General features: G+C 40.2%; 1 protein-coding gene across 4 annotated transcripts in view; it reads left to right on the top strand.

Moving 5' to 3' along the window:
• Positions 1 to 23,573, top strand: part of nckap1 (NCK-associated protein 1) — a 189,439-nt gene extending 165,866 nt beyond the window's left edge. For 2 of the 4 annotated variants that reach the window (XM_078228532.1, XM_078228531.1), the window contains exons 30-31: positions 21,503 to 21,592; positions 22,380 to 23,573. In XM_078228532.1, coding sequence (XP_078084658.1) covers positions 21,503 to 21,592; positions 22,380 to 22,496 — 207 coding nt within the window. In that variant the 3' untranslated portion in view covers positions 22,497 to 23,573. Of the gene's footprint in view, positions 1 to 21,502; positions 21,593 to 21,991 lie in introns of all 4 variants that reach the window. The other 2 variants (XM_078228534.1, XM_078228533.1) reach the window with 1 other exon arrangement.
• Positions 23,574 to 24,006: the final 433 nt, after the last annotated feature.

Here is a 24,006-nt window from a genome sequence, read left to right as displayed (position 1 = left end):
TGTACACCTCTATTAGATCTCCCCTCATTCTCCGTCTTTCCAGGGAGAACAACCCCAGTTTACCCAATCTCTCCTCATAGCTAAGACCCTCCATACCAGGCAACATCCTGGTAAACCTTCTCTGCACTCTCTCTAACGCCTCCATGTCCTTCTGGTAGTGCGGCGACCAGAACTGGACGCAGTACTCCAAATGTGGCCTAACCAGCGTTCTATACAGCTGCATCATCAGACTCCAGCTTTTATACTCTATACCCCGTCCTATAAAGGCAAGCATACCATATGCCTTCTTCACCACCTTCTCCACCTGTGTTGCCACCTTCAAGGATTTGTGGACTAGGTCCCTCTGTGTTTCTATACTCCTGATGACTCTGCCATTTATTGTATAACTCCTCCCTACATTATTTCTTCCAAAATGCATCACTTCGCATTTATCCGGATTAAACTCCATCTGCCACCTCTCCGCCCAATTTTCCAGCCTATCTATATCCTGCTGTATTGCCCGACAATGCTCTTCGCTATCCGCAATTCCAGCCATCTTCGTGTCATCCGCAAATTTGCTGATTACACCAGTTGCACCTTCTTACAAATCATTTGACCATTTTGAAATCTGCAAAGTAATTAAAGGATAGACAGATTTGATGCTGGTAAGATGTTTCCCCTGGTTGGAGAGTCTAGAACCAAGGGACACAATTACAAAATAAGGGGGAAGCCACTTAGGACTGAGATGAGAAGAAATTTCTTCACTCAGGCTTGTGAATCTTTAGAATTCTTTACCCCTGAGGGCTGTGGCCGCTCAATCATTGAATATATTTAAAACAGATTTTTTTTAGAAATTCGTCAAAGACAAAAGGGATGTGGCGATAGTGTGTGAGGAAAAAACATTGAAATGGGTGATCAGCCATGATCATATTGAATGGCAAAGCAGATTTGGTGGGCTGAAATGCTTGCTTCTCCTATTTTCCAATGGTAGGCCAGGTAGCCTGCCTTGCCATGTAAGATTTGAATATCATAATTGCTTGAGGCAGCTGAGTAGAATTACCCCCCCCCCCCCCCCCCCCTTCCACCCCTGCACAGATCAAATGGCCACGCCAATGACTAATTGGACCAGCGTGAATAGCAACCAGATATAAATGACTTGCACCTGGTGAATACCACTTCACTCATAACCTTGCGTAATCTTTGTTTATCTTTCATTGTGCCATCTTTGCGGCTGCTATAATTTTCTGTGATGCGGCTGTGCAGGCAAGACCAGCGGGAATTCAAACTGGGGATTAGAGCTAAGGCTTACCATGTGAGTGAGACCAACAGGAAGGTGGGGCGGGGTGGAGGAAACTGGAGGCAAAGGCTTGACTTGGGGGAGTTGGGCAGGGCCGACTGGGAGATGGGTGGGGGGGGGGGAGTTAGGCAGGGATGACTGGGGAAGGGAGCACACAACACATACTGAGGGGGAGGGGAAATAGGGTGACGAAGCAAAGACAGTCGTGGGCAGTTGTGCAATAACTTGGAGGGCTGTGCTTGGTCCCAGTTGAGGGAGAGGTCCTATTCGTCCTGTCAGTAGTTCCCAGTCTAGTGCACAGGGCATAGTCAGGCCCTCACACACATCGGCCCTGGGGACGGTGGCTTGATACCAGGCCACAGATGGTATGGGTCGCAATCAGGGGAGGCATTTGCAATATGTAGATGGGAAACAGGTGATGTAAGACGGGCTTCTCAATGCAGAGGTTTAATGGAGAGGGGAATGGTCTCCGTAAGCCACAGTACAGTGGGCCACAAAGTCAGGAGGGGTCAGATCTACAAGGGGCATCGGAGCATCAACGTCAAAAGGCTCAGAGGGGAGAACACTGTAATAATGTGATCAAGGATTAGCAGGGAAGGAGGAGTAATTGGAGGAAGGGAAACCTGAGAATGATAATCCTCCATCATGATGGGAGGGATTTTAATGGTCATGATTGTGGGTGGGGGCTCCAAGTTGGTCTGGTAATAACACCTCAGCACCACCATTTTTCAAGTTGATGCACTGACACAGTTGAAAAACATGCTATGAAAACAATTGCTGGGAAGGGCCGGCTGGCCCTATGGGGGGGGAGGGGGGGGGGAGTCGACCCCTGCACTTGTGAGCCTATTGGAGAGGCATCCCATTAATTTCTGCTTAACATAATACTTTTGCATATCCAAAACTACTTTTAACGTTAGATCAGGTGATAGTCTTGCCAAGATTTTAGATCTAGATGCAATTCCCTTGATGGTTGCCTCGCTCAGATTGCTGGCACAGAATTTTTCTAATTTTTTGTCTCCTAGGTCAGTTTGAAATATCGGGTTCAATTGCATTAAAGTCTATGTCGAGGGACACTTGGAACAGCTTCTCGATGCATTACGCTTCTTGTATCTACCTATTACAATTGAGTTCCATATGATCAGAACAGTACATTTACAAGCCAGAAAGTTCAAAAGTTGGGGGTGGCAATGGTCTAATTCTTAAACACACTGCATCACCAACCATGCCCTCTGGAATTCACCAGTCCAGTGAAAGAATGGCCTGTTTTGCTGAGGCTAAACAGAATGTGTGGATACCTTGGAAATTAGATTTTGACCTATTAATCATAAAGTTACATTGATTTCCTAGAATCAATGGGCAAAGAAAATGTGATGTCAGCTGGAGTATAATCCCACTCCAGAAATAGACCTTTGGGGAAAATAGCTTCTACCATGTTTGTCAAAAAAGACAAATGCAGTTTGGTTATACCATTAGCTTCAGTTGAGAAACAGCTGATCCAAGTAACCATGTGGACTATGGAGGTTCAGGTACTTTTTCTTACACTTAGTACTAATGGACATTTTTTAACTTGTATTTCTAAAAAAAAACTTATTATACTTAGACATTAGACTATTATTTTAATTTTAAACTTGCTGGGAACAGACTAAAGTCCTGAAATAAAGGTATGATCGAATCTCTTGACACACCGGGGAATGAATTCCATGCTGAAACAACTCCTGTGAGAAACAGTAGCATGGAGACTATCTTCATGTTAAACGTTACCTGTGATATTAACAGAATGCATACGGGGAAACAACGGAATATTGAATGTGGTGCACTCAATGCAATCTTGCTACTTGTGATTTTGCTTTTTGAGAGTTTGGAAGCTTTTCCTCCCTTGTATAAAGAGTGGATCACGACATTATAAACACAAGATTGCTGTGCCAAGAAATGTTATGCTTGAATAAGGATTATGTTTAAATCAGGATTTCCATAAACTGTAGATAAAAATAGCCAATTTGCAAATATTTGAAAACTGTTGGTGCAGCCAATTTAACCATTCATTAAAAAACCACAAGGTAATGTTTTAAAGTTTGTGTACAGTGAATTCATTCAGTAATTCAGTCTAAACAACACTTTTACATAAGTGATTAGATTCTAAATTGTGCTACTGTCTCTTAGTGAAATTTAGTAGTTCTTTGACTATATGTAGTGTGGTATTAAAAACATGGTTAATAGTGGCATTTTATGCTTGGACCAAGATTTATTTTTAAATGTTATGGTTGGATCAGATTGTGTGTAATGGAGTGACTGCAAAGTAGTTTGGTATTTTGGAATTCTGTGCTGGATCAGGTTGTGTTTATCCAGAGTCAATGTATCCCTCTATTCTCCTTTTCTATATTCTGTTTGCCATTTACTTTTTCGGGTTTCAGCTCTTATTAGTAGATGGTATGAAATGTAAGATTTGAATCACCTAGTTACCTCATTAATTTATGATCGACATTTTAGCTTTTTTAAGGTTAAAGGAGGAAAAATAGTGCAGAAATGGCTTTTGCTGGTGTTTCTTCACTGTGCTCGTATCAATTGTGTAGCTGCAAAAACTGGGACAAAATGTAAAATAATTCCTGCACTGAAAGTATCTAATAGTAGTTTCTTTAAAAAATGCCAGCAGGATTATTGTCTGGTTCTGCATGCCCAGTAAAATGATTGTGTTCAGAATGTTGTGCATTTATAAATTTGTGAAATTCTTTCAGACTTAATCTTCTAATTTGCAAAACACTTACTTAAAACTAGCATTTTACCCCAGTTCTACTATCTCAATAACCTTTTATGTGGTTAGTATGTTGGTCTGCAGTTCTTTTTGTATTGTAGACATGTGGTGTCAGAACAGATTATTGTTTAATAATACCCTCGTCCTTATTTTGGATATTTGTCAACTTGTTAAGGATCTATATGTTTTCCACTGTAACGTATTTCTTCACGTTTAAACTTTGCCTATTACATCATTTTGCAAGTATTAGTCATTTTTTAGGCTTTTGAACATTTCACCCATCTGTAAGTGCATCAAAGATTACTTTTAGCATCGTTAACTCTCAGTTTTACTGATCTTAAAACTGGTGTGGGGTAATAAGAGATTAAAATTTATCCCACTAACTCAGTTATGTTCTGAGGATATGCTGAGGCACGAGATAAATGCAAGCTCTTTCTTGTCTCTACTGTTTTCCAACCCTTAAGTTAAAATTGGCCATTTCTTATTGGAGTAAGATGGCCGAGTGCTGGGGTATTGACAGTTCAAGGCCATTTCATGTGGTAGCACTTTGGATTGCTAAGAGGAGATGAGCATGTTCTCAGGTCAATTATTTCTCCCTTATTTCCTACTTAGTGACCCATTATGCTAATGTACCATCTTAACAAACATTGCCTTAAGTTCAAACAAGATAATTGCTTGGATGTCATCAATTTTTCCCCAGTGCCTTGTTCGTTAGAAGTTGTACCTGAATATTATTCCTTTACCAAGAAATGTTTTCCCGCTGTTGTGGACAGAGGAAGATATGGGATGTTTTTTCTCTTTTTTTCTTATTCCTTGACTGACTGCAACAAGATGTACTTTAAGTAGTCATTTGGTCATACAGAAGTTGAGAATTGCTGAAAAATGAGACATACTGTCAAAGCTTTTTGTCTTTCACTCATCAGACAGCTAGGCAAGATAAACCAACAGGAAGGGAACAACAATTTATAGTCCATAAGAAGAGAATGTTGATCAGTTGGCAAGTGGACTTTGTTAGAGACATTGCCATGGAGAATGCAGCAGTGAACAGTTTAACTATCAAGCATTTGTTTCAAATTCAAACCAGGATGATTTCTAAAGGTGTAACATGCACTTCGATGACTTAGTCTCAAAAGGCAATATTACTCTGTTCCTTCAAGAAAGCTGTTGATCCTTTTGCTGGCCTGGAAATTATTTTGCAAAGAAATGAAGGCCAGAAGTTTCTGGTGATGAATTCGGAATGGTGCACCAAGCAATAGTAGGTTTCTGGCTTTCCCAGTTGAAAGTTGTACCCGAGCCTTTGTAGTCAAAATTGCAAACTTCAGGTACAAGAAAAGCTCAACTTCTCTGCCTGACATGACATTTCAAAGGCAGGGCCCTTTTCTTGGTGTGAGATGTATTCCTTCTCAGCCCTCTGAGTTGTTCTAAAAGGTGGCAGATTTAAAACAGAATGATGAGGTATTATTTTATTCAAAGGATTGTAAATCTGTGGAATTCTCTACCCCAGAGTGCAGTGGACACCAGAGCATTAAACACATTTTGAGGAGATAGGTTTTTAATTAGTAGCAGGACGAAGGGTTATGGGGAGCTGGCAGGAAGGTGGAGATGGGGCAAGATGGGATCAGCCATGATCATACTTAATGGGGTAGCAGGCTTGAAGGACTGAATAGCCTATACCTGCTCTTATGTCTTATGTTAAGATATTTGCTACCTCAAGCCACTTTCTGTCATGTGACACCAGTGTCGATGTTTACATTATCCACGCAATTGGTTGATGGCAGATGTAATTGCCACATAATGAGGGATTAGGACAAAACTTTCACCACCTTGTTATAAAGTAGTTCCTTCACACCCCTTTTTGTTACATTATAAGTTTGTAGACACCAAGTCTGGGGAAAGCATTGTATTTGAGTTTTTGTAAATATCCGGACAATAGTACATGTAAGTTCATCAAGTGATCTTGCAACTAGATATCTTCAATAGAAGTTCCTCTACTGGAACAATAACATTTAAATGACTTTCCAGTGGTATGTTCAAACACGAGTCTGTATCAAAACCACAGAAAATGTCACCTGACCATCTGAACTTCCATGTTGTTAAGATAAATTATTCATATTAGGAAGATGGACATTACTTTTAAAAGCATCATGGAATACATTTTCCATATATGACCATGACACTCTTAGATTTCAAGTACTTTCTGTTGTTGACTGATCGGTTTATCAAGTTATTTTACATATTCATTGAAGAGGGTAAAAGAGGAATCTTACTGACCCCCCCCCCCCACTTCACCATACCTGCACAAAATATGGTTCTGTCCCTCTGATTTGAATATACTCATTCCAATATGTTTTGCAGCTCAAGGTTTCTCAGTGATGGACTCTAGGCTTTGCCTAAAGATTTCACGTAGGTTGCACTTTCCAATGTCCTCATCACTTTCTTTCTGATCTTAGTACATCTACCCCACAATTCTGCAGCACTGCTTTCCACTCAGTTTTCTGCATACTTTTTCGACTTTAAGGGCGGCACAGTGATTAGCACTGCTGCCTTACAGCACCAGAGACCCGGGTTCAATTCCAGCCTCGGATGACTGTGTGGAATTTGCACATTCTCCCCATGTCTGCATGGGTTTCCTCTGGGTGCTCTGGTTTCCTCCCACATTCTAAAGATGTGTAGGTTAGGTGAATTAGTCATGCATGGAGTTACGGGCTAGGACAAGGAAGTGGACATGGGTAAGTTGCTCCTTCGGAAAATCAGTGCAGATTCGATGGCTCAGATGGCCTCCTGCATTGTAGGGATTCTATGATTAAAGCAGCTAAAGAGAAAACAGCTTTGCAAGAAAACCTATTTGCTGCTGCTTTTGACAACAGAATCCTGATTATTTTAAAATTGTACATGTAGCTATGTAGACAGCTAAAAACTCTATACTCTGGCTCTGAATGTGCACACATGAAAATGTAGGGTAGAGCGCTAAACCTGAAATTTAATATATTGAGAACAATTCATTAAGTAGCACTGATTATTATACCACTGTGTTGGAAAGGTGATATTATGCCACTTAACCTGCATTTTTAAAATTCTTAGTGCTTGAAATTAATTAGATACATGCCAAATGCTGAATAAATATTGACTAGGTCACTTGGGATGACTCCCCTGCTGTTCATCGGAAAAATGCAATGTGATCTTTAAGTCCATCTGAGAGGGCAGACAGGGCCTCAATTTAACAGCACCTATGACAGAAAAATTTACTATGGTCATTGTTTACATCACAGTATAACCTAGGAAAATCAATACTGGTTTGAAACCCCAGAGTTACTATTTGGTGAAGCGGTATGCAGCCTAGGATGACAAAATCCTATTTGGGTTTGTGCTACCATCTCCTTTATCTGATTATATTCCTGTGCAGCACCAATTTTCTATGCTAAAGACGCAACAGTATACAGTTGCTGGAACAATTTACTCAAATAACGAGTGATACTGTTCAGTTACCTTATACCCTATTTACAGCTAACCCTGGTTCCCTATTTTGGATTTAGCATGCAAGTCCCTTGTGCGCTACTGAACACGGGTCTGCATTTTTATTCCACTGGTACTCAGCAATGCAACCTTCTAGCTGTACATGTATGTAGTTGGAAACCTACTCTGGTTTAAGATGTAAATAGCGTGGATGTAGTAGGTGAACTTAATTGAAATCTAGATTGATAATTAGATCTCAAATTTAGACAAATCATTGAATAGCTCATCAAAAGTGAAGAGACACCAACTGGTTCTCAGGGAAGGAAAGTTATTGCAGGTTAGTCTCACTTAGCTACTTGGTTTCATTAACATTGACAGGCTGGGAAACAGATACAGTCATCAGCCTAAAACAATATAGCAGAGATAAAAGTAACATAACTTGACGGGAAGGAAACGTTTTGAAAGGAATCTTGCATTTCCTTGAACTTGGCCATAGGCACTGTAAATCTTTGTAGATGATGAATAGATTTTGAAAAGTGGATGAATAACCCACTGCAGAATAACCAGATTCTAATCTGCTGTAATTGCCACTATTATTATGTAGTTGGTCAAGTGAATTTTCTGGTCAATGGTGATGCTCCAGGGTGTTGAAGGTGGTGCATTAGGCAATGGTAAAGAGGGGGTTGTTGGAGGTTGCGATTGACTCACACTTGTGTAGCTGGAATGCTTCTTGCCAATTACCAGCCCAAACCTGAATATTGTATAGGGCTTTCAGCATGCAAGTACAAGCTGCTTTGTTATCTGAGGAGTTGCAAATGTAAAATTATAAACTGTATACTGTGCAACCATTAGTGCACATCCACACTTCTAGCCTTATGATAGAGGGAAGGTCACTGATAAAGCAGCTAAGGATGGTTGAGCTCAGAACAGCCCTGAGAAAACCTTGCAAATATTTTCTTATACTTTTTGCCTTTCTATTCTTGGGACAAAAATCAGTTGCCACAGAAATAAAAACAAGTGAAATTTCAAGTGCATTAGAAAAGTATAAATAGGTTTTGTAGACAGCGTGTAAATTTCAATTAATTTAACTGCTCTGTCTTTGCAGGCAGAATACCTTATTTCAAAAGTAACAATGTCATGCTCAGAACCCTATTTCAGATTTAACTTGTTAATTTAAATGGGATAACAAGAATGGTTAAAGGATTAGTGGCTGTATTGATATAGAACTGCCCGACAGACAAAACTGAGACAAGTATATGAGGAAAGTGTGCAGGGGTGGTGTTCCCTAGGAGTCAGTGTAGGAAACATGGCTTTTTAATACATTCATGATCTGGACCTGGTTTACATGGCTTTAATTTCAAAGTTTTCCAATGAAATTAATATCAGAAACAGTGAAGGGGATAAGGACAGGCTTAAGGAGGACATAGATGAAATTTTAGGGAGAAGTGTAGATTAATTTTGGTAGGAAATATTGGGAGAGACAATATAAACTAGCACAAATTTAAAAGGTTGCAAGAACAGAGAACATGCAAACACATGTCTTTGAAGTTGGCAGTTGACTATGCGCAGGCTGTTATAAAGGTGTTGGGGATCCTTGACTCTCAAGTATTCATGAAGAACACAAAACAATGAAGTTATACTATATCAGCTTGAGTATTATCCTGACCTGGGCATACCACTTTAGGGGGTATGTAAGTGTTCATAGAGAGGGTGTAGAGATTTATTAGAATGATAGCAGGGATGAGGGATTTCTGTGGTGAGACTATTGAAGATGGTAATCTTCTCATGGATGCAGAGAAGGTTAAAAGGATACTTGTTAGAGATGTTCAAAATTACTAAGGATTTTGATAAGTGTGAGGTCGTGCATTTTGTTAGGAAAAATGGGAAGGCAACTTATTATCTAAATGGGGAGAGACTTTGGGGTGCTCCGGTGCAGAGGGATCTGGGTGTCCTCGTTCATGAGTCACAGAAAACTAACATGCAAGTACAGCAGATAATAAAGAAAGCAAATGGAATGTTGGCATTTAAAGATAAAGAAATAGGATATAAAGGTAAGGAAGTATTATTGCAACTATACAAAGCATTGGTGTGGCCACACCTGGAGTATTGTGCACAGTTTTGGTCCTCTTATTTGAGGAAAGATGTAGTGGCATTGGAGGCAGTTTAGAGGAGGTTCACTAGATTGATTCCAGAGATGAGGGGTTTATCGTATGAGGAGAGATTGAACAGTTTAGGCCAATACTGACTAGAATTTAGAAGAATGAGGGAAGATCAAATTGAGGTATACAAGATGATAAAAGGTATGGATAAAGTAAACTTGGAGCGGATGCTTCTGCTGGTGGGGCATTCTAGGATGAGAGGTCAAGGAGTAGCAAATTTGAGAGAGTTGAGGAGAGACTACTTCTCAGAGGGTTGTGAATCCGTGGAATTCGCTACCCCAAACTGCTGGGTGGATGCTGGGACAGTGAGTAAATTTGAGGAGTTAGACAGATTTTTAATTGGTAATGGGTTGAAAGGTTATGGGGAAAGGCAGGAAAATGGGGATGAGGAGCATGTCAGCCATGATCGAATGGTAGAGCGGACTCGATGGGCCAAATGGCCTAATTCTGCTCCTATATCTTATGAACTTATGATAGAGTAAATAAAGAGAAATTATTTCCAGTGGCAGAAGGGCTAGTGACCAGAGGGGGGAAACATCTATACAGCAAGTATCTGGAATGCACTGCTTGAAAGGGTGGTGAAGTTTCAATAATGCCTTTCAAAGGAGAATTGAATAAATATATCTGAAGGGGGATCTGTCAAGGTTATTCAAGTAGGAATGGGGATTAGTTAGATAGCTGATTCAAAGGGCTGGCATAGGCATGAATAGCCTCCTGAGTTGTAATTGTATAATGAACCTTTGGCTAAAGAACTGGCCTTCTTGAAGATGGTTTTCAATCTGAGTTAGAACATAGAACAGTACAGCACAGAACAGGCCCTTCGGCCCACGATGTTGTGCCGAGCTTTATCTGAAACCAAGATCAAGCTATCCCACTCCCTATCATCCTGGTGTGCTCCATGTGCCTATCCAATAACCGCTTAAATGTTCCTAAAGTGTCTGACTCCACTATCACTGCAGGCAGTCCATTCCACACCCCAACCACACTCTGTGTAAAGAACCTACCTCTGGTATCCTTCCCATATCTCCCACCACGAACCCTATAGTTATGCCCCCTTGTAATAGCTCCATCCACCCGAGGAAATAGTCTTTGAACGTTCACTCTATCTATCCCCTTCATCATTTTATAAACCTCTATTAAGTCTCCCCTCAGCCTCCTCCACTCCAGAGAGAACAGCCCTAGCTCCCTCAACCTTTCCTCATAAGACCTACCCTCCAAACCAGGCAGCATCCTGGTAAATCTCCTCTGCAATCTTTCCAGCGCTTCCACATCCTCCTTATAGTGAGGTGACCAGAACTGCACACAATATTCCAAATGTGGTCTCACCAAGGTCCTGTACAGTTGCAGCATAACCCCACGGCTCTTAAACTCCAACCCCCTGTTAATAAAAGCTAACACACTATAGGCCTCCTTCACAGCTCTATCCACTTGAGTGGCAACCTTTAGAGATCTGTGGATATGGACCCCAAGATCTCTCTGTTCCTCCAGTCTTCAGAACCCTACCTTTGACCCTGTAATCCACATTTAAATTTGTCCTACCAAAATGAATCACCTCACATTTATCAGGGTTAAACTCCAAGGTATACCCGAGTTGAAGGTATGAAAGTTCTAATTTATGATTGCATGATAGTTTGCAGACTCCTTACACAAAAAGGTGCAAACTTGGAATACAGGTTGAAACCAAATGTAAAGCTGCAGGTTGATGCTGCCATTTTCCAAGAAGGCAATTCAGAAGAAAGCTCACTTTCCAAGTTCGCAATTTTTTTTACGCTCTTACTTTGCAGATTTTAAAATGCGTACTTCCTCCAAAATATTTTTGAGTTCACTGAGTAAGACAGACCAATAAATGATTTATCTGGAAAATAAAATTTGAATTTGCAGATACGATCAGATGGAAGTAAAAGCAAAGCTTTGATAAGTGGGACATAAACTGGGAATCAAGAAATGAATGGGATGATAGTGTGAGCAGAATTGGTGTATACATTTTTAAATTGTATTGTAAACATTTGATTTGTAATTTATGGCGCAGAGTAACAAAATTACTTCTTGACATTGAGTAACTTTGCTGAACAAATCAATTATATTCAATAAAGTAGTGTTTATCTAAAACTTTACAAGTTATTCAGGCCCAAGGAAATGAGGATTTCCTTTGAGTGTGAAGATGCAAAACAAATCATTAAATTCATTGAGAATAAGAACTACAGGAAAGATGGCAAAAATTAAATTTCTGAAACCATATTTTTTGTAAAATATTAGATTTTGGGAGGAAATAATTGCTGGTTGCAACATTGTCTTAGAACATTTCCAGGAGTAAGAGAGGAGATTTTATGAATTTACACTCTGAACGCAAGGCTTTGTGCACCAGAGTTGCGCATCAGGAATTCAGGCACAGAGCACACTCCTCAGGATTTTCTGCCCATTAAAATTAATGGGCAGTGCTGCAGGTTTGGTTGACCTCTGTGTCTAACTCCTCATACGAACACTAGGCTCGCAAAGCTCCAGACTGAGCATTCACATTTTTAAAAAATATCTGAAATATTTGAAAGAAATTCCACTACCCACACAGCCCAGAATTCATTGGAGGTATTTGCAATATAAGGGATAAAACATTTCCACCATTCCTTCAAACCTTCATGACTGAGCCATGGGGAAATAAATGTGCTGTGAACTTGGAATAGGTCGTTCAGCCCCCCCAACTTCTACCACCATTCAGCCAGACCATGGCTGTTATGTGCCTTGATTCTGTTCAGCCGTCTTTGCTCCATACCCCTTGATAACTTTATTTTTTTTAAATGTAATTGACCTCGCTTTTTTGGGGTAAGAGTTCAGGATTTTCACTACACTTTGTTTAAAAAAGTGCATTCTGTTACGATCCCAGTTGATATAACTGGGAAGAAGATCACAGAATGGAGCCCTGGCTCAGAAGACCATAACTTGTACATTTTTTAACAAAACTCAGAGGATCAGAGTCGCAGGACTGCTGATTAGTTTTGATAGCAAGAGAAATTAGACATGATACAGTCCTCCTTTACTCCCCCTTAGCTTAACAAACACATGTAGATTTTAAGATTAACACTGATTACAAAGTACATCTTAAACTCCAATGGTCTCAGTAACACCAAGTCCCTTTAAGGACACAGATTGGCTATGGTCAAATACACTGCTCTGAACTCAAATTAGGGTCTGTGGATTTCTCCTCAAAATCCTCCCAGATGATTGTCACATGAGAGTTTCCAAACTCCACTCCCAAAAACATGCTTTCAAATCTTTTTTCACAATAATGATTTCCATTAGCGGTTTGCATTCCAAACCTCAGTCCAAGTTTTTCCAAATGATTCTTTTAAACATAACTTCCGTTCCACTTTTAACAGCGGATCCAGTAACCTGATTTTACACCACCTCCTTTAGGATTTCCTTGTCTTTCTTGACTGCTGTACAATCTGTTCACAATTACTTGAACTCTGGATTCCCAGACACTTTTGATTTACCTCTGAAATCTTCTTTCCCAGTTTAATTCTGGTGACTGCAATAGTCTCTTTAACTCTTGTCTTTTTGAGGGCGGCACGGTAGCACAGTGGTTAGCATTGCTGCTTCACAGCTCCAGGGTCCTGGGTTCGATTCCCGGCTTGGGTCACTGTCTGTGTGGAGTTTGTACATTCTCCTCGTGTCTGCGTGGGTTTCCTCCGGGTGCTCCGGTTTCCTCCCACAGTCCAAAGATGTGCGGGTTAGGTTGATTGGCCAGGTTACAAATTGTCCCTGAGATGCGTAGTTAGAGGGATTAGCGGGTAAATATGTGGGGGTAGGGCCTGGGTGGGATTGTGGTCGGTGCAGACTCGATGGGCCGAATGGCCTCCTTCTGCACTGTAGGGTTTCTATGATGATTTCTATGATGATTCCTTCTGTCATAGTAACTGGTCCTTTGGGATGTCTGCCTCTTTGCAGCTCCTGTCCTGCCCAGTATTTCTTCTGGCAGAGTTGAGAAATATTCAATCCCTCATATCCTTCAATTGCAACATATCAAGCTAAAATGTAAAATATTTTCTACTTTATAGCGCCCCCAGTTGCTAAACAACAACTAATTTATTTACTCTTTACGCTGTCGCCATCTCTATGCACAATAGAAATAGTTGGAACTGAATTATCCCCCCCCCCCCCCCCCCCCCCACACATACAAACACCTTTGTCCAGCATTAATTTAACAATAGGTTTTACCCTTCCTTCCACTGAAACATTAAATTAAGCTCATTTAAAACTATGCCTTATTTCTAATGTTTAGCAATACAAACATAAATCCCTTAAAACTACTTTTGTTTTCCTAACATTTCTGATTTTACTTTTAAATGACCCAACTAAAAAAATCTCTGCAGCAACAGTAAGTTTTTTTTAAAAAGCCCCCTTTTTGGGAATTTGATCCTTTCGACCCAGAGACTGAACACGGCTCAATATATTGAAAGGCTATGCTATTTCTTCATCGCTAATGAAATTACAGGAGATGATGAGCAAAAGGTCATTCTGCATATGGTATGTGGACCTCAGACTTGTAATCTTATTAGAAATTTAACATCCCAAGAAACTCTGGATACTAAGTCTTTTGACCAGCTCATAACTTTGGTTAAGGATCATTATAACCATAGACCGTCTATCATCATACAGCATTTTAACTCTGCTGTCAGTGACCCAGGAGAGTCGATTGTGACATATACAGCAAGACTAAGAAAATTAGCTGAGCATGTGAATTTGGACTTTTGCTAAGTGACAGGTGCGAGACAGATTAGCTTGTGGCATAAATAACTTAAACATACAACAAAAGCTACTGGCAGAGGATACGATTTCCGAGAAACCCATGGAAATAGCTCAGGTGATTGAATGTGGAGAGAGATTCTTGTTAGTGTGTGCATACAGGTGAGGTGAATCAGCAATGACACAAAGCTTTGGCAAGTTTATGGGGAGGTGATGGCCTAGTGGTACAATCGCTAGACTATTAATCCAGAAACTCAGCTAATGTTCTGGGGACCCAGGTTCGAATCCCGCCACGGCAGATGGTGGAATTTTAATTCAGTATTAAAAAAAAATCTGGAGTTAAGAATCTACTGATGACCATGAAACCAGTGTTGATTGTAGGAAAAACCCCCCTGGTTCACTAATGTCCTTTAGGGAAGGAAATCTGCCGTCCTTAGTAGTCTGGCCTACATCTGACTCCAGAGCCACAGCAATCCTAATGGCCCTTGGGCAACTAGGGATGGGCAATAAATGCTGGCCAGCCAGCAACGCCCATGTCCCATGAATGAATAAAAAAAAAGTTGGGAGGACAGAGTTGAGTGCGCAGAAGAGACAGAGCAGAAACTCAATGAGCAAGGCAGGGGACAGAAGAAAACGAAAACGGGTCAGCAAATCAGAAATTCTGATGAATGTTATAGATGCGGTGGAGATCCCCTCAGGAAAAATGTAAATTCCGGGATTCTATCTGTTTTGGCTGCAGTCGGAGAGGCCACATCAAGTGCCAAGTTAAACAAAATAAAAACTGGACTCCAGTGCACAATTTGGAAGAGAAATCTGAGATGTATCAATTGAATAATGTAAAAAGGAGTAAATTGGATCCTATTGTAATAGTACCCTTGGTAAATGGGTGGCCACTAAGCCTGGCAGTAGATACCAGTGCTTTTGTTACTATCACGAGAAAGCAGACATTTAAATATCTTCAAGGAGACGTTTGACCCCTACAGTTAAGTAATTCAACGGCTAGATTGGCCACATATTGGGGCGGCACGGTAGCACAGTGGTTAGCACTGCTGCTTCACAGCTCCAGGGACCTGGGTTCGATTCCCGGCTCGGGTCACTGACTGTGTGGAGTTTGCGCATTCTCCTTGTGTCTGCGTGCGTTTCCTCCGAGTGCTCCAGTTTCCTCCCACAGTCCAAAGATGTGCAGGTTAGGTTGATTGGCCATTGTAAAATTGCCCCTTAGTGTCCTGAGGTTTGTAGATTAGAGGGATTAGCGGGTAAAAATATGTAGGGATATGGGAGTAGGGCCTGGGTGGGATTGTGGTCGGTGCAGACTCGATGGGCCGAATGGCCTCTTCCTGCACTGTAGGGTTTCTATGATTTCTATGACATACGAGGGGGAAGCCCTAAACATTTTGGGGAATTACATCCACACCTGTGACTTACTGCACCAGTCTACTCAACTACTGATCATTGTCGCCAAGGGCCTAGTCTCATAGGACAAGATTGGTTATGTCAAATAAAGCTAAATTGACTCCACCTTCAGCATTGTCTAATGGTAGTTTACCAGAAGTTCTTAAATACCCGGAGGTTTTTCAAAATAAATTAGGCAGAATTCAGGGAGCCATGGCTAAAATTGACACTAATTCAGATGCTACCCCAAAGTTCTTCAGAGCTCACGCAGTTCCTTATGAGTTGAATCAAAAAGTTGAGACAGAACTTAAACATTTGGAAGAATTAGGAATCATTAGGCCAGTACAGTTTGCTTACTGGGCTACCCCCATTCTACCGGTACTGAAATTGGACAGGACTGTCTGCATTTGTGGGGACTACAAATTAACTATCAATCGAGAAGCCAATCTGGACAAATATCCAGTTTCAAAATTTGAGGATCTTTATGCAAAGCTAGTGGGAGGCCTAGCATATACAAAATTAGACATGAGCCATGCCTATCAACAATTAGAATTGGACGGGGATTCAAGAAAATTTGTAACAATTAAGTGTATTATTTCAATACACTTGGTTACCTTTTGATGTGTCTTAAGCATGTGCTATTTTTCATTGCATCATGGAAAGTTTATTGCAAGGCATACCCAAAGTAGTGGTATATCTAGATGATTTAATAACAGGGGTCTCCCCAGAAGAGCATTTTGTAAACCTCAGAGATTCAAAGAGGTGAGGGTGTGACTTAAAAGAGAGAAGTGTAACTTTCAGATCCACGAGGTCACTTACCTTGGATTTAAAGTCGATGCCAAGGGACTACACCCTCTTGAAGAAAAGGTAAAAGCTATAAAGGAAGCACCAGCATTAGAAATGTCAGAACTGAAATCTTTTTTGGGCATGGCTTTTTTTTTAGATTAACGTTGGTATTGGAGTGAAGCTTTCGAGAAAGTTAAGTTTGCGTTGCACTCAGTTTTACTGGTCCATTTTGACCCAAAAAGAAATAATCCTAATGTGTGATGCTTCACAAGTTGGTATAGGGGCAGTTTTTATCTCCTAGAATGGAAGATGGCATATCGCTTTTGCATCAAGAACCTTAACTGATGTCGAGTGTAAATACTCCCAAATTGAAAAAGAGCGCACCACCATTTACGGAGCTAAAAAATTCCACTAGAATGTTTACGTGATCATCACCGATCACAAGCCACTATTAATGTTACTTTGCGAAGACAAGCCTATTCCTTATTGCATCAGCCAAAGGTGGACTTTACTTCTAGCAGCATACAATTACGTGCTCCAACATAAACCAGGTATCAAAGTATCGTATGCCGCTACTTTCCACTGCCTCGAACAATATCACCACCCTCAGTACTACAAGAAATAGTGTTAGGCCTCAACTTCTTGGATACGCTACCGGTATCGCCAAAGCAAATCTGGATTTGATCACCGAGACCCAGTCCTATCCAGAGTGAAGCAGATCGTTCTCCATGGGATGGCATTTCAACATGTCAACCAATTCAAAGCTTTCCAGCTCTGCAAAGACAAACTGAGCTGTGTGGATGGAGTGTTACTGTGGGGGCTCTAGAGTATTGGCTCTTGGCTCAGCAAGAGGAAGGTTACTACAGGAATTACACAATGCTCACTCAGGTCATACTAAAATGAAGATGCTTGCAAGAAGTTATACTTGGTGGCCAGGCATTGATAAACATATTGCAAGTCTAGTTGAGTTATCAATGCAGTACAGCAAACACTGCCTCCTTTGGCTCACTTGCACCTGTGGGAGTGGCCTGGCTAACCTTGGGCACAGTTACATGTGGATTTTGCTGGTCCTTTTATGGACACTCTTCTTAATTATCGCTGATGCCCATTCTAAGTGGCTTGATATTCATGAAATTAAAACAGCATATCATCTGCAACGATTGAAAAGCTATGATCGACCTTAGCTATGCGGGGCCTGCCAGAAGTTTTGGTCTCTGATAATGGCACTGCCTTTACAGGAGCAGAGTTCCAGCAGTTTATGAAAAATAATGAAATAAAACGTGCACAGCACCCTATCACCCAGCTTCAAATGGCTTGGCAGAAAGAGCTGTCCAGACTTTCAAGTCAACAATGAAAAAACAGCCTGGCGCGCCATGGCGATTGAAGCTTGCTAGATTCCTCCTCACTTACAGGACAACACACATTACTACAGGACTCCTGCAGAGCTACTAATGGAGAGGTGCCTCTGGACAATACTTGACCTGGTTGTTCTAAATTTGGCGGGGAAGGTGGAAATGAAACTAAGTATACAACTATCACTATTCTGTTGAGGGTAATAGTTCATTCGAGGAATTCATTACAATTTTGGTACGTCCTGGGTCCCTGGGAAAATCATAACAAAAGCAGGCCCTGTGTCCTATCTGACCTCCAAGGAAGAAAAGTAAGGAAACATGTAGGCTACATGCTAATATAATACAAACCGAGAAGAATAATCCAGAAGCATCTGTCAACATTCCTTCAATAGTGCTAAATTCAGTGGGACCATTCAGAGGAAGGCACGCGTGTTGTTCCTGTGGAAACTGGAGCAGATGTCTGCACTAGCGCACTTCCTAAAACTGCAAAGCAACCGACCACTACTCAAGACGTCATTATTTCAACTGAGGCAGATCCAGCCAGAGAGCTGAGACATTCTCAGAGAATTCGGAAATCTCCTGATAGACTGAAGTTTTGAGAGATGAATTAGTATTACCCAAACATATTTTTTAAAAATAATTTTATTCCTATTCCTGTAAATAGTTGTCTTCCTAAATTAGTTTGTAAAGAACTTAAAAGGGGGAGGGAGATGTGGTAGTGCAGCAGAGTGTGATGCACAGCGATTGAGCACCAGTTCAGGAGTGTGGGGATGAGAGCTTATAGTGGCGATTGAAGGGGGGTCAAAACTTGCAATCTGCGGAGTGCAAGTCCAAGCTCATGTGGCAGTGGTTAAAAGGCGGCAGCTGGAGATTGGCAGTTGAGCTCTGACAGTTGACCTTGGGAGTTGAAAAGTAAGGGGTGTTTGTTGTTTTCCTAGTATGCTTCCAATAAATAATTCAATTTCTTCCACCCTCCAAGCAATTGTAGATCCTTGCAATTATTACACCTATTCTTTCCCATGTTGAATTTTACGTGTGATAATTTTACTCCTGTGCCCACTTGCTGCACCTCCTTATTTAATGTTTAGGCAAACTCCGATATACAAATCTCTTTCTACATTCAAGTTATTTACATACACGGTGATTTGCTCTGGAGAATACATCAAACTAATCAATCAGTCTCTCTCTCTCTCTCTCTCTCTCACACACCTCATACTTGTCCAAGTGCTCCACCCCTCTGATAGATTCCAGTAACTTCCACAAAAATGGCATTATTTTCTCCCTCTCTTGCTCCTTAAATAATGAACTAAAAATTGCAACTTTCTATCTAAAGGCTCAAATCTAAGTCGAGAGAACTTTGGAAAATTATGACTAATGTATCTGTAACTTGCGCATCAATTTCTTAATTCCCTGTGGATGGAAACTATTAGTCCCTGGAATGTGTGCATCTCAAAACCTTTAGCGGTCACTGCCTTTTTTCACTTGTATTAAATCTGCCAAGCTCCACCACTTTGAAATCAGATATGAAGTATTCACTTAAGATTTGTCTGTTTTTAATGGGCCCACATTCCCCTTCATTACTTTTCTTCTCTCAACATACTTATAAAATATTTTGAGTTTTGATGTCCCTTGCAATATTTTCCCTTTTTATATTATTTTCTTTGTTTCATTTTGTAGCTGCCCTAGTTGTGCTGGATCTCAACTTTTCCTTGCATTTATGTAAGCGGAGCCTATTGTTTTAGCTTGTCGCTTACTCATTTCTTGACTGTGGTTGCTTAACTGTACAAGTGGAGCTTTTGCATTTTTGTGGATATGAATGGTTTTTGTATTGTACTGGATATTTCCTTGAACCCATTCCACTGTTTGAAGGTTTAGTCATTGACGATTGGTCAAATCATTTCTCAACCCTCTGCAATTTGGCTGAACATAATTTAAAACCTTGATTATGACTCCTCTCTCTCTCTCTCTTTCACTCACTCTCTCTCTCTCGCACACACACTAACTCGCTCACCTTCCGTGCTCCCCCCTTCGCAGGCGTGCGCTCTCCTCCCCCCCCCCCCGAACCTCATATCAAATTTAAGGTATTTTTTGATTTTGTCTTTCTAGACTATTTTGTTTGGTCAATGGGTTGATTTGTGAGTTGAGCCAGCCGCACACAGGCACATGGGATGCATGGAGTGCATGACGCATGTGGCTGCCTACATTTAGCGGTGGCAGGGTGGGAAATGTGGTTAATGGAGAGAAAAATCAACAGTAGGTGAGGAGAGTCGAGCAACAGGATTAATCTGGCTGGCAAAATTGTTTTCATAAGAGATTGTGATTGATGGGTTGGGGATGGCAAGAGCAGGATGTGAATGGCTTAGATGGGTTGGAAGGAATGGAATATGGTTGGCATGGACAGGATGGAATTGCCTGGGAATGGGATGGCATTGCGGAAGTGATGGCATGGAATGGTTGGATGAAATTGAAAGGCAAAATGATGGGGATTAATAATTTGGCATAACTAAGAAAGTTATTCTATGTACCAAAATTGAAAATTCACTAGATTTGAATGAAAATGTTTGAGAAAAGCTGTCTGGCGAATTAAAAGAACTTATCAGCATTGATTCTATAGATGGTCATGGTGATAACAGTCTATACTCTCAAGTTTCCAAACAGTTGAAGGTAATTGGGCATGCCACCCTGCAAACTTTGACTCAAGGAAGGAGCAGTTATAACGCTACAAAGTTTGAATCTATACAAGGATTTAGTCATGGAATGAGATTGGTCGTTGTGATGCTGTTTTCTTTGAAGCTGCAATTATAACACCAATTCAAAGAAATAGGCCAGAGCTTTCACGCCATTCACACCAGTGGGATCTTCCGGACCTGCCGATGGCGCACCTCCGCTGTGGGTTTCATGGCAACAGGGGCTGTGCTCTGACAACAGCGGGACCAGACAATCCTACTGCCAGCCGATGGTGGGCCACCTGCAATGGGTTGTGTGGAAAATCCCATCCAGTGTTTATTCTTTGAATAATTTTGAACCCATCAAATGTAAACCTACATTTTCAACTCGAGGAAAAGCAGTCCCCTATTAAACTTTAATAATCTTTTGACTATAAACAAATCTAAAGGCCAATTTTCGTTATTCCTAGACCTATTTTTACACATGGGCAGCTTTATGTGGCTTTTTCCAGTGAGAGATGTTTTGATTCTGTTAGTCTTTGGTGTGTCACGACCAGATTAGGAATGGTGAACTGGCTCCTGTCTTTGTCCCACTCCTGTGTTTGAACTTAAGAGATGTGATATTGTCAGTTCAATATCTGTCTACATCTTGGTGCAAGAATTAAGCCAGCCAGATTCCTTGACTTAACAAGTAATGAGTTAATTTTATTGTTAAAACTCACTCGTGTAAAGATACAAAAAGTTTTTAAACTGTAGAGATATGTCCAACTTTCAAGGAGCAGCCAGCATCAGAAGTCTAGCCTTAAAAATATTGGCAGGAAAGTGTGATTATTGTCTGTCAATTGTTCCAACACTAATCAAAAGATTTGGGTCTATGTTTTTGAAAAACAACACTATTAGTGTACCTAATTGCAGATGTTTCTCTCCAGCTTGCCTCTTCAAGCTTGCTAAAAATTGGACAAGAGACTGACAAAACTACTACCAGAAACAGAGAATCTGTTTATCTACTGCTTGACATGGTGAGTATTAAGGTAAAATGTTAGCAGGTGTTTAAGATGATGTGCAGTCATGCCAAAACCAAAGAAATATCATAGTATCCTTGAAATTAGAGTGCAGGGAAGATGTGTCCCGTTCAGGTGGAATTATCTTAGTGGAGTGAGCTCTTTCTTAGAAAAAAAACATTTTACTACCTAAATTTGCTAATTGAGGATCTTTTGTAGCCTCATCAAATTCCAATGACCTGATACTAGAGGTTTGTTGGCATAATGTGAACAACTCTGCAGTGGTCTATTTCCCATTGCCAAATAGTTACAGAATACATGGTTTTAATTGTAATGATAGTCTTGTCGAAATTGTACAATAATTCAATCTGATTTTGTTTTGTTAACCCACAAGCTCTTTTATTCTTGGTTCTACAGAGACAGTAGCCAACAACTAGAAGTGTCACAAATTTATTTAGATTCAAACAAGGTCAGATAACCAGGGCAATTGCTTGCACTCAGCAGTGATGTTTCATGTCATGAGCTCATCTGCAAACATCCAGCTTGTCTGTCTTTGAAAAATTACCCACACTGTTTGTTTTAACTTTGCACTTCCAAACACTTTGTCTTTTAAAGATTGTGCAGTGTAATATTTATGGTGCTTTTGCTGAGCTGCCAGTACTAGTTTTGTTGAGGCTTTTTGTGGTTTGTTTGCACCGCTGTGTACGCGTAGCAACAGCCTGGCCTACTTTGGTTACTAAAAAGACTGATTGAAATGCCACATTGTATATAATCGTTGCTGACATGTGGTTGGAATTTTCCTCAGATTGTACAAGAGTCTCCTTTCCTGACAATGGACCTGCTGGAATCTTGCTTTCCTTACGTCCTCCTGCGAAATGCTTATCATGCTGTCTACAAGCAAAGTGTCACATCTTCTGCTTAAAATTGGAACTTAAAGGAGGCAGGATCCAATTTAACTCAATGTTCTGCAGTGCTGGTTTACAAGCTAATGACTGTAGAATTGTTTCACTTTCTCGTCTAAAAAATTATGAAACTGAATCATTTTTCATAAACATACATTGTAGACCAGTGGTTTCTATTATGTTATTGATATGCTTGACTGATTTGCTGAATAGTGACAAAGCTGAATGGTTTTACTTTAAATAGCAGCTACATTTGTTAAAATTACACTACAATGTTAATTGAATTTTAAAAATCAGTTGTGTGCAGGAAACAGCTGTTTTGAAACCATCTTCCTTAAAGGTGTGTTAAGATACAGAGGAAAATTCATCTAATTATTATTTGAAGATGATCTTGCTTCCTTCTGTGTATAAATTATTTCAGATAAGGCAAGGAAAGATTTGTACCTGTCATTCTTCTTTGACAGTAAATGGGATGGATGGGTTATTTGCATTTATGTGGATTTATTATGATAATTCTGGTTCTTTTAATTTTAAATAATTGCTATATTAGTTACTCTGAAATACATTATGTAATATCTACAAATTCTATAGGAATGCTGAAACTTCCAAAAACAATTCTAGCAATCCACTGCGCATTACTCTATGAACAACAGAAGTGATGTTTGTATAAAGCATAGTATAATTTTTTTTATAAAACTAACTTCAGTGGAGAGCTTGTTGAAATTCACACTACCATTGTACCCTGTTGTATGGTATGACTATGAATATTTATCACATATTGATAAAATGGCAGCCCTTAACCTCTTTTATATGTTTTACATTTTTCAAGTTTTAGTGTATCTTCCATAACAAACAATAAAACACCAGGTTACTTCACATTCACAACAGAGAACGCTCATTTGTTTAAACGTAATTCCTATCTGATTTGCTACTGAGATTGTTGCATACAAGTAAATAGTTATTTTTTTCCCTTGGATTTTAGAATATTAGTGTAAGATTTGTAAAACTCAAATTAGTGACACTGAATTCATGAAGCCTCAACCTGCCTTTGTTTTAGTTTTAAATGTACATAATATACTCTGAAGTTACTCAAATGGAAGGAGTTGTTTGCTACTCTTTCCATTCGTAAAATGTTTTATTTCAATCTAAATTTAGCATCCTCTTCACATTGAAGTCGCAGAAGCATCTTAATTCAGCAGTAATAATGGCCAAGAGTTTTCATTTTGGGTGCAGTTGGCAATCTGGGTGCAAATTGTGTTCAAAATGATGCTGGCTTTAAGCATTTTTTCCCCCCCCTTCAGTTAGCACTAAAAAGCTAGGTTTGGTAATAGTGACCATGAAATCATTGTTGGCTGTCATTAAAAAGCTATCTGGTTCACTAATGCCCTTTAGGGAAGGAAATCTACCATCCTTACCTGGTCTGACCTACATGTGACTCCGGACCCACGACAATGTGGTTGACGATCAAATAGTTGTATCAAACTGCTGCAAAGTCTGCAAAAAGGAATGAAACCAGGCAGATCATCTGGC

The sequence above is a fragment of the Mustelus asterias genome, chromosome 14 (genome assembly GCF_964213995.1).
Source record: "Mustelus asterias chromosome 14, sMusAst1.hap1.1, whole genome shotgun sequence".
NCBI lineage: Eukaryota > Metazoa > Chordata > Chondrichthyes > Carcharhiniformes > Triakidae > Mustelus > Mustelus asterias.
This window is presented reverse-complemented; position numbering and strand designations above follow the sequence as displayed.